At 54.4% G+C, this 11,379-nt stretch overlaps 1 protein-coding gene across 2 annotated transcripts in view; it reads left to right on the plus strand.

The window, feature by feature from the left end:
• ABCG1 (ATP binding cassette subfamily G member 1) overlaps positions 1-10,849 on the plus strand; it is a 53,168-nt gene extending 42,319 nt beyond the window's left edge. The window contains exons 6-15 of one of the 2 annotated variants that reach the window (XM_065877021.1): positions 415-560; positions 721-844; positions 1,565-1,679; positions 4,384-4,568; positions 4,705-4,806; positions 5,757-5,925; positions 7,021-7,121; positions 7,221-7,379; positions 8,578-8,696; positions 9,811-10,849. In XM_065877021.1, the coding sequence (XP_065733093.1) occupies positions 415-560; positions 721-844; positions 1,565-1,679; positions 4,384-4,568; positions 4,705-4,806; positions 5,757-5,925; positions 7,021-7,121; positions 7,221-7,379; positions 8,578-8,696; positions 9,811-10,039 (1,449 nt within the window). In that variant the 3' untranslated portion in view covers positions 10,040-10,849. The remainder of the gene's footprint in view (positions 1-414; positions 561-720; positions 845-1,564; positions 1,680-4,383; positions 4,569-4,704; positions 4,807-5,756; positions 5,926-7,020; positions 7,122-7,220; positions 7,380-8,577; positions 8,697-9,810) is intronic. The other variant, XM_065877022.1, reaches the window with a different exon arrangement.
• The last annotated feature ends 530 nt before the right edge of the window (positions 10,850-11,379 follow it).

The following is an 11,379-nucleotide window of genomic DNA, read 5'->3' on the forward strand; positions in this document are numbered from 1 at the left end:
ACTTGAAGGTTCCTATGAAGGGGACTTACTGCATTGCATCAGACCATCAAGGTGCCCCCCCCCCTTTGTGCCGGTCAGACACCTGGTCACTCGTCCACCTATGTGTTCACTGATCCACACTTTCTGCAGTGTTTATCCAACATCTTCCCTGACCCGGGCCCTGAGCGAGGCTTACAAGTGAAGGGACTTGACAGGTGACCAGCAGCGGGCAGGACCAGGACCCCAACCCGGGACGGCCTGGCCCCAGCCCTGCCTCTCAGCCTCCTGGGTTCACACGTGCCGAGTGTCTGCCGCCTTGGCAAAGGGCAGGCGTGCGAGTGGGCTTGGGGAGGCAGCTGGGGGTTCCACGTGGGCCCTGTAGGCGGCTAGGGGGCAGGTGGTCCCTGATGTCACTCTGGCTCCACTGTCCCCCAGGTCAAGGAGATCCTGACGGCCCTGGGCCTGCTGTCTTGCACCAACACGCGGACCGGCAGCCTCTCGGGCGGCCAGAGGAAGCGCCTGGCCATCGCGCTGGAGCTGGTGAACAATCCTCCAGTCATGTTCTTTGATGAGCCCACCAGGTAAGCAGGAGCCATGGAGGCAGGAGGCCTGCCCTCCCTGCCGGCAGGAGGGGATACCTCCTGAATTCCCTCCCCTCCCTGCGCAGACCCAGCCGGGACACTCTGAACGCGGGGTCTGGTTGGGGACCACAGGCGTCTCACGGTGCCCCTTGCCTTGCAGCGGCCTGGACAGCGCCTCCTGCTTCCAGGTGGTCTCCCTGATGAAGGGGCTGGCTCAGGGGGGGCGGTCCATCATCTGCACCATCCACCAGCCCAGCGCCAAGCTCTTTGAGCTGTTCGACCAGGTGCGTACGCCTTGCTGTGATCAGCCTGGGTAAAACCAAATCCCGGTACCCACGGCTTCCCCTTAGTTCACTGGGGTGTCTTCATTTCTGAGTGGCTTTAAGTGTTATGTGTCTTAAGATTCTGGCTCCATAAACAGCTCAGGGGGCAGGACCGGAGGGGGTAGAAGAGTTGACCAGTGTCCTGTCTCTGGGGCTGGTGTCCGGCTACGGGGTCTTGGGCGAGTCACTGACATTACTGAGGCTTCATTCCCCACCCCCTGGTGACAGCGGGGCAGTACTTGCCATACAGAATTAGATAGCAGGTTGTGCTATCTGGACAATATCATCTCTTTTATAAATCTTAGGTTTTGATACTGTCATGAGCAAACAAAGTGTCCCAAGGAATGAAATGTGTATAGCTCCAAAATCTTTCCTAAGAAGGCGGCTAGCATGAAGGAAAAAAAGCAACATCATAATAATTTCTGGTCACATGACATCCTCTGTTTTCCCTGACTTACCATGGATTTCCCTTTGAACTTTGAGTCCTCGGGAGGTAACATAAAGCTCTCCTGAGAGAGAAATTAATGGATTGATGGATGGGTGGGTGAATGGCTGGATGAATGTATGGGTGGTTGGATGGATGGATGGATGGATGGATGGATGGATGGATGGATGGAGAGTGTCTCTTGCTTTACAGAGGAAGGCGGAGTTGATGTTTCCCTTTTCCGTACTTTTTTCCAGCTTTATGTCCTCAGTCAAGGACAGTGTGTGTACCGGGGAAAAGTCTCAAATCTTGTACCGTATTTGAGGGATTTAGGTCTGAATTGCCCAACCTACCACAACCCGGCCGATTTTGGTAAGTAGAGCCATGACCAGCCGGAAGGAAAAGAAAGGGGGTCTTTTTTATTCTTCGTGGGTTTCCGCTTTTACCTGAAGCCTCCAAAGCAAGAATTACTTGAACATTCCACAGATAGCTCAAGTGCCATCCTGAGGTAGAACTTTTAAGACCACATCAAAAGAGGTTTTGTTTCCTCCAGATAAAATACCTGGGAACTACAACAAGGGATCTATTGTTAGGAGAAATATTTCCTCATACTTTACTCTGTGATGGCTCTAGGCTAAAGGAAGTTATTTCTGAAAAGAAATCACCTTAAGGAAAAACCCTTTTGCCTTGATTAATGGAGATGTTGAAATGCTGATTTAAATTTTGACCAAACCCAAGAAAAAATGTGACCCTGGGAGTCCAGAGGCCAGGCTAATGGTCCGAGTTACTTCTCCTGACTCGGAGGTCCTGAGGCTGGTGCTTCCGTGCTTTGCAACTTGTGATTTATGAGTTGCACCTCCGGTGCCCCCGGCGTTCCTGCTCTGGCCTCCCCTCTTGGCCCAGGCCCTCCAGAGCACTGACAACGACGTCTGAAGTCACTTTCCCACCAGGTCTGCCCACTGTGTGGCACGCACGTTTACCTGCAAATGACAGCCTCTTCAAGTCCCACGCCTCCCTCTTCCTCCGTCAGATCTGCCCTTCCTCACCCTGCTCTCCAGGCGGGAGACCTTGCACCCCCCTCGCCTTCTCTTTCTCTTGAGCTCATATTCACTAGACTACCATGTGCTCAAACAGCCCGACCCATTCCTGTTGTCTCCCTCTGCCACTGTATCTGGGGTCCCTTCCTGGCCATCGCATCCTGCTGTCCCGGCACTGCTATAACAAAGCACCACGAACTGGGTGGCCTAAAACGAGAGAAATTGCATTTGATCACGGCTCTGGAGGCCAGAAGTGAAGGTGTCTCCGGGGCCAGTCTCCCTCCTTAAGGCTCCGGGGGAAGGTCCTTCCTTGCCTCTTCCAGCTTCTGGAGGCTCCAGCATTCCTTGGCTTGTGGCTGCATCCCTCCAGTCTCTGCCCCTTGTCTTCACACGGCTCTTTTTCTGTGTTTCTCTGTGTGTCTCTGTGTGTCCTCTCCTCTTACTATAAGGGCAGTCTTCGGATTCAGGGCCCATCCTAAATCCAGGATAATTTCATCTCAAGATCCATAACCAGAAAATTACATCTGCAAAGAACCTTCTCCAAATAAGGCCACATTCTGAGGTTCCAGGTGGACATGAATTTTGGGGGAACACCCTTCAATCCACCATAATTCTCCTCCTTGGTCTCCTGGTCACCGGGCTTTCTCACTCAGTTGTTTTACTCTCAAGCATCCAGACCCCGCATTCTCTACATGTCATCTCCCAGATAGTGTTCCACAAGACGCTGTTGCTGGGAACTGCTTCTCTCTTAAAAGAAGGGGCTCTCATGAAGCAGGACCAGAGCGCTGAGAGCTGGAAGGACGTGAGGGCCGAGGGAGAGGAAGAGGATGCTTGAGCGTCTGTAAAGGCAGGGATGGATCAGGTTGATAGCTGCCCAGTCAGTCGTTCAGGAGAGAGGACAGCCGGGGACAGGCGCTGCTGCACAGGAAAGGGCAGTGAGGTCCGTGGCCTGCGAAGAGGTGAGAACCTAGAGAGAAAGATGACAGGAGAAGGAACAGAGCACGTGGGACTGAAAGGAGGGCCCAAGAAGGGGACGGTGTGCCCTTCTGGTGGCTTCTAGACGCTCAGTATCACACCTGAGAGGGTGAGAGATGAGGATGGCCGTTTGGAGGGTGGTGGGTGTGAGTGACTAGCAGAGCGGTCAGTGCTGGCCCGTTTGGTGTCATTGATCGTGACGTTCTGGTGAGGGCAACCTCTCCTGGTATGTGACCAGATGGAGGACGGCTTCGTCACCCCGGCTCAGGAAACCGACGGCTGGTTTTGCCAGGGGTGGGGGGGTCCCTGTGGCTCTGCATTAGCAAGAATCTTATTCGGGTGAGGGGCTGGGACCCACACCAGGAGGGACAGGATGGGGCAGAGGAGAGGGCAGGTGGGAGGGCAGGAAGGAACAGCAGTCGCCGGGGGGAGTGTGGACCCAGGAGAGAAGGGGCAGCGGGGGGCCTTGGACAGTTTGGGGTGCAGAGGCATGACACCGGGGCCAAGGAAGGAAGGTGAAGGAGATGGTGCCTGGGGATCTGAGAGGTGGGGCTGGTGGTCCATGATCTCGACGTCCCCAGGACGCCGAGCGCACCTCCCTCAGTACCCCCGGCACTTCTCCTTGGTCCCAGAGAGCTGCCACAGTGCCCGTCACTCATCCCCGCCCTGGGAACTGCCTTCCCAGCAGGAATCCTGCTTCCTTCTGCCCTCCTTCCAGCTCCAGCTCTGGTGCTTGAATGCCCATGGCCGGCACTCAGTAAATATTGGACAGATGAATAAGTTAACAGATGCATGAGCTCATGACTTCCCGGGCTCTCCGACCTCACAATCCGTATTTGCGTGTTCCGGCTCCTGACGTGATAAATGGCCTTGCCTGGGTGTTTAGAGCCAAAAGAACATTGGTCGCTAAATGATTTTTATCATATCGTTGGCATCATCACACAGCATCTACATAATCAGTTTAAAATATTCCTGCTAGATTAATGATTTTGTTGCAAAGCAAAGAGGCCCACCGTTCACATGAGCGATGCCTAGGGTGACCCTGTCTGTGTCTCACGGTGCAGTCATGGAAGTCGCGTCCGGTGAATATGGCGATCAGAACGGCCGCCTGGTGAGAGCCGTCCGGGAGGGCATGTGTGACTCTGACCACAGGAGAGAGCCCGGAGGTGATGGCGAGGTGAACCCTTTTCTTTGGCACCGGCCCTCTGAAGAGGTAAAGCAGGCAAAACGATTGAAGGGGTGGAGAAAGGTAATGCGAAGCCCCAGCCCCCAGCAACGCTACACACCCCCTCGTGCGCCCACTGCATGAGAACTTTTCTTAGCTGAGAGGGGAGGCGTCCCAGGGCTGGGGTCTCACCCCTCCTCCCTCCTTGGTGTGTCCTCAGGACTCCACTTCCATGGAAGGCTGTCACAGCTTCTCTGCCAGCTGCCTCACCCAGTTCTGCATCCTCTTCAAAAGGACTTTCCTCAGCATCTTGAGGGATTCGGTAAGGCGGTCTCCGTGGCAAAGGAAGCTGTCGGGGCATTTTCGGGTTGTTCATCCTGCTTGCGCTCTCAGACTGTTCTTCCGTCTGCATCCGTCAGCTCCCTGTGAAGCAGTAGTAACAAACACTCCCCAGATGCCAGTGGCTGGGACAGTAAATACTTATATCTGGTTCGTGTAACGGGTTGTGGGCCATGGCCTTGCGCCACGAGTCTTCTCGTCCTGGGACCCAGAATGGAGGACCGGCTCCTTTCTGGAACATGGCAGAGGGAAAGTGCAGGAGAAACCACATGGCAGCCCTTAACGGCTCTGGCTCCCAGAGGGAAACGGTCACTGGTGTTCACATTCCGTTGGCCAAGGCTGACGTCGGGGAGTGTGTTCCTCCCTCCGGAAAGCTCCGTCCGACACAGGGCATGGTGGGTTGTGCAGACACTTACAGGAAGGAGTTGGTGAAGGATTGGGAACCGTGACAATATCCACCCTTTCGAGTGGATGATCTGACAACCTGTGTAGGGGGCTGAGTGCCCAGGGGCCTCTGGGAACCAGTTTGAAAGATGTAGGGGTTGGAAGCCACCAGGCGGAGCTCTGCAAGGGTGGGCCTGTCACGTATCCATTCTTTGCCCCCTTCACCACCATCGTTGTCCCTTGTCCTCCCCTCTGAAGGTACACTGCCCTCCCTGGTTTGCCACTTTGAAGGGGATTTCACAAAGGATAGCAATTCTTTCTGTTTTAACGGCAGTAAAACGCTGCTGTGTGTGTTTGTGTGTGTGTGTGGGCACGCACGCACGCACGTGTGCTGGTTTAGGGTCGGGGGCTTGTTTCGTGCAGGGAAGGGGCAGGACAGAGCTTGTGACCCACCTTGGCCGCTGCCTGTGGAGGCCTTGGCCGCCTTGTTCTTTCACTGTCCACCTTCGGACTTCTGCACACCTGACTGTGAACCACGTCTGTCCCCAGGTCCTGACGCACCTGCGGATCACTTCCCACATTGGCATCGGCCTCCTCATCGGGCTGCTCTACTTGGGGATCGGGAACGAAGCCAAGAAGGTCCTGAGCAACTCCGGCTTCCTTTTCTTCTCCATGCTCTTCCTCATGTTTGCAGCCCTCATGCCCACCGTCCTCACGTGTGAGTGCCTGGTGGACCCCGTGCCCACCTCTCCCTCCTTATCTGCCACTGAGGCCATGGCTGGCTTGGCCATGAACACACAGCGTCTTGTGTTTTTAAATACCGTTTTCTTCGTTGACAGATGTAGGTATTATTGTATTATCTGTTAGACAAGAAAGTGCATACTATATTTAAGCCAAAGGAATGAACCGCTAGGAAGTCTTGTAAGCCTGGTGGAAGGCTGAAGAGACGTTCTTAAAAGGTTTTCTAATCAGGATCCCCTTAAACACTAGTGCGTGAGCATTACCTCGTTCAGTTAAGACAGCCCTGGTGCGGCCAAGTGTGTGCGTGGGTAAAGCTATTCTAGGTGGATTTCCACGCAATTCTAGACTATTTGCAAAGTAGGCTGCCCTTGGCCCCTTCAGGGAGACAGTGTATAAAGCTCTTGCTTCACCAGCTCTCCAGCCTAAACACCCCCTCCCGGCAACACCTAAACACCCCCTCCCGGCAATGCCTCCTCCTTAAATTGCCCTGAATTTCCAAGAGCGGCTTGCGAGGCCTTGTCCAGGAAGGGAATCCCATTGTTACAGTTACTCAGTGAAAATAAGGGCGACCGTAGACATTTGTACCCATCACTACAGTGATGCTTCGCACTTGGATTCTCCCCTTCGTGACGCTTCCGTTATAAAAATGACTGGCAGTTTTTCCAGACGGGTAAATCATTTCACACCTTTCCATTCAACCTTCGGGTACTTTGTAAGTACTGCATGGTCCACAGGGAGGTGTAGGACAGGTTGGGGCTACAGAGGGCTCGGCAGGAGACCACCTGTTTTTTGTTTTTTGGGGTTTCTTTGCGGGACGCGGGCCTCTCACTGCTGTGACCCCTCCCGTTGCGGAGCACAGGCTCTGGACGCGCAGGCTCAGTGGCCATGGCTCACGGGCCCAGCCGCTCCGCAGCACGTGGGATCTTCCCGGACCGGGGCACGAGCCCATGTCCCCTGCATCGGCAGGCGGACTCTCAACCACTGTGCCACCAGGGAAGCCCGAGACCACCTGTTTGAGGTGGTGATCCCACTGTGATGTCTGCCTGACCCTTCCCATTTTCCCGTCCCCTAGTTCCCCTGGAGATGGGAGTGTTTCTTCGAGAACACCTGAATTACTGGTACAGCCTGAAGGCCTACTACTTGGCCAAGACCATGGCTGACGTGCCCTTTCAGGTACGTGAGTGGCAGTGGCATGATGTGAAGAGGGGCAGGGGTTCTCCAGTGCCCCCAGTGGGGGCTTCCGGGAGAGGGTGACAGGCCCTGTGTCTGCAGATCATGTTCCCCGTGGCCTACTGCAGCATCGTGTACTGGATGACGTCCCAGCCGTCCGACGCCGTGCGCTTCGTCCTCTTCGCGGCACTGGGCACAATGACCTCGCTGGTGGCGCAGTCTCTGGGCCTGCTGATCGGAGCCGCCTCCACATCCCTGCAGGTATCGGCCGAGGACGCACCACAGGAGAGGCCTCGCTTCTCCACCCTGGCCCGTGCGACCGGGGCCGTGGCTCTGGTGGGGCTCGGCACCCACTCCTTGTGACCCTCCTCCTGATTCTGCCCCAAGTTCCTCGTCTGGCTTCAGTAGGTCGATTGACCCCCAGGGAAGGGGTCGAGTGGTACTGGCTTCTCAGGATGGGTGGATTGACAGCAGCAGGTGCCCTTGTGTGGAGCTTGGGGCACACCAGCTGCCGGTCTCAGTGCTTTCTGAACATCAGCTCATCGAGTCCAAGCACACCCATGAGTTACGTGCAATGCTCCCCATTTCACAGATGGGGAGACTGAGGCCCAGAGGGGCAACGTGATTTTGTCAGAGTCACACAGCCGGCTCAGAGGCCAAGCTCTCGATGCCTACGTTTTGTTGCCTCTGCGGGATCCACTCAGCTGTCCCCTAGACACCCCCCTTTGCACCCCATGTTCCCACCCTCCTGAGCCCCTCCAGGTGTCCCTTCTGGATGCCTGGTACCACCCACCCCCAACCTGCCAAACCCGCTGCGTTTGCAGTTTCTGCACCCCTGGGGCTTCCCGGTGCTCAGGCCAGTCCGACCCTTAGAAGACAAAGCCAGAAGCCTGGGGAGTCAGCACCACCGTGGCCTTCTGACGCCCCCCTCCCCGGCGTGTGATGGACTCCTTTCTGTGTTCAGAGCCTCTGGGCGGTACCCTCATCTGTGGCTGGGAATAGCGATGGCATCCACCCCACAGCCGAGCCGTAGAAAGTGCTCGGCCCACGCCAGCTGCAGTCAGCACCCAGGGAGTCGCGCTCCCGACCCTTCCTCCCTGGAACACGCTGACATCAGGTCCTGGGACGCCGTGCCTCTCTCCCAGCCAAGCGCCCTCACAACCACATGTCCAGCATCGTGCCACCCCTGCTCTGTGGGGTTTCTACTCTTTCTCACCTTCTGTCCCCTCTGCTGGGCCTCTGGGCACAAGCCCCGGCCCCTCCCTGTGCCAGAGACCAGCCAGCTCGCTCCCCAAACAGGGTGCGTCTCTGCGCCGTCCTGGCCCTGGTGTGACCTGTCCTGAAGCCTCTGGCCCTTTGCCAGCTGCTGGCGACCGTCCAGAAACACGGGCTGTGGTCTCCGGGCCACCTGGGGAGGAGGAGGTAGATGGGAGTAAGTCCCCTTTGTGTCCCCTCTCAGGTGGCAACCTTCGTGGGCCCCGTCACGGCCGTCCCCGTCCTCCTCTTCTCAGGATTCTTCGTCAGCTTCGACACAATCCCCACCTACCTGCAGTGGATGTCCTACATTTCCTATGTCAGGTACATGCGGGGGCACCTTACGCCTCAGGGACTTTAGGACGACAGAGGGAAGGGACTTAGGGACGTGCAGAGGCTCACAAAAGCCACTTGTTTGCTGTCAGCTAGATGACGGCATGTTTCTTGGATCGTGAACCCAAAGAGTATCGGTGCCCTTTGTTTTTTTCCTAGTTGTGCATGCCACACACACATGCATACTCGTGGCCCCTTCGGGGAGCTGCCTTGCACATTTGCATCTTTCAGGAACTTCATTCCTCTCTGGGATGAACAAGGTTCTGAACCCATAAAACCTTAATAAGAAATCCAGTGGGAAACAGGTCATGTTTCAAGCATCTTAATATCCTTGAACAAGACAGTTCTGGCACCTCAGCACTTAGGCGATCAGATTTCACGCTCTCGACGCAGAGGTGCTTCGCCACGTTGGCCCTCGGCAGGAGAGGCTGGTCGTTAGAGCTTTTCTCCCCAGACACAGCCATTCCACGTGACAGCCAGGGTCCCCAGTTGTGGACAAGCTTGTCTTTTCTAGAATGTCAGTTCAGACCCAGGTCTATTGTTCCGGAGAACAAAATCAAAACAAAGCGCTTGTACAGAGTTTCAGCCACAGGTGCACCTTCCGAGAACAAGAAATCAGAAACCCGTGTCTTTCTTCTCGGAATTAGCGTTTTTGTCCTGATGGTGCAGGGCTGGAACAGAGTGAAAGGTGATGCAGAAATGTTTTATTTAAATGCTCCCCAGTCCTTGGAAAGCTATCGGACCCTTTATTATATTTAACTGTTTAAAAAAAAGTATGATTTCAGAAGTAATCAAAGTGCTTTTCCATTCGTATCACCCTTGAACAATACCTACTCTTGGTTTTTTTGGGTGGGCTTTTTTTTTTTTTTCGTTGAGACTTTGGAGGAAACAAAATTGGAAAACACATCGTCAAGCCGTTGAATGGATATATCTGAGGAAGCTGTGGAGTCGTGAGGAAGTGTTCCAGGGAGAAAGATATCCGGGGAGGGAGGGGAGCCAGGCTGAGGATGGGGGGATGGTGGTGGTACCTTACCCTCCGTAGATGTGGGCGGAGGCAGGGAGGAGGGTTCCTGAGCCCTTCTCACACTGGCACTTCCTTCCTCAGATATGGGTTTGAAGGGGTCATCCTCTCCATCTATGGCCTCGACCGCGAGGACCTGCACTGTGACATCGATGATACGTGCCACTTCCAGAAGTCGGAGGCCATTCTCAGAGAGCTGGACGTGGAGAACGCCAAGCTCTACCTGGACTTCGTTGTCCTGGGGATTTTCTTCATCTCCCTGCGTCTCACTGCCTACCTTGTGCTGAGATACAAAATCCGGGCAGAGAGGTAAAGCACTGGAAAGCCAGAGAGAGGAAAATCGGACACAGTGGCCAAGGGCCACTTGCAGAATCTGCGGCAAGCCCGGGCCCGAGGACACAGACACTTCTGTGACCCAACCCCTGGGACCACGTTTGGTTGTTGGGCGTCCAGTGCTGGATGGACATCGCCGCCCCGCTGGGTTGGGCCTTCTCTCCATTACCCTTTCTAGCTGTAACTAAGAAGAAGGTGTAGAAAGGTTTTTTTTTTCCACGTGCAGGATTTTAAAATACCACCCCTGAGGCAGAATTTAAAACTGCAACAAAGCTGATGACGAGAGGGTTCCTTGGCAAAATTCTTCCTTCTGACCAGGGAGCTCTGGTCCTGGACCGGGGATTCAGGCAGCTTCCTGGGGATCCCTGTGCAGTCAGACGTCCAGGGGCAGAAAGGCGAAGCCAGGAGAGATTCCATTCTGTGACTAGTGTTTTCGTAGTTTCACCTTTCTACGGTTTGTCTCTTTTTCCAACGAGGTCATTTTCCAAGCCAAAAGTCGATAAATTTCATTCATTTCCAGAAACTGTACCTTTTTAGTACTTGGTGAAGAAAATTATTCCGGGTAAATATACTTTGTTTAGAGATGAGAGGGGTTTGATTTGATCGCTGAGCTGGTCTCATTTACAGACAGAACTTGGGAAAGACACAGAAGCCGGCTCCAGGTTGAAGGATGACCTTGGAACCGTACGCACTAAGCCGTGTGGAAATCTTTTAAAGTTACACAGAAAGTTGTAAGGTGAAATTGGCCATCTCTTTCAGAGTCTTTTATTTTCCCCGTGCTTCTTATTTTAAGCAAAATATATTGGGTTTCTTTTTCTTCCTAACTTTCCAAGCACCTTAATTTTGCCTAAAAAAAAATTCTAGAAAATCAATCCTGTTGATTTTTTACAAACATTTCCCTTCCCTGACATATCACATCGACTACCTCCACTGAACCTGGGGAAGCTGGGCTTAGAGAAGCTCCAGGTGTGAACGTTGTGCCGGTGTAGCCCGCCAGAGATGTGCTAACTGCACAGGAGGGAAGGTGCTGAGGTTTCCTGAGAATCCAAGGCCTTTGCCAGAAACTGGCCAAGACTTAGTGTGGCCGAGGCATCTGGAACTCCATCAGGTCATGCACTGAGAGCCGTGGGAGAGTCCGTCTCCCACATCTGGTTTCCATGGCGTGTCAGCGGCACCTTCACCTTCTCAGCGCCGGGCTAGCATAGACCTTCCAGACCAGAAACTCCTTTCCAGCGATACAGTCACAGAAGTAAAATCCCTCTAGCACAGGCGCAGTGGGCACGTCTGCAGGGTAAACGGCCTTTGAATTCATGGCGGGCG

Source organism: Phocoena phocoena, chromosome 4 (genome assembly GCF_963924675.1).
Source record: "Phocoena phocoena chromosome 4, mPhoPho1.1, whole genome shotgun sequence".
Classification (NCBI taxonomy): Eukaryota; Metazoa; Chordata; class Mammalia; order Artiodactyla; family Phocoenidae; genus Phocoena; species Phocoena phocoena.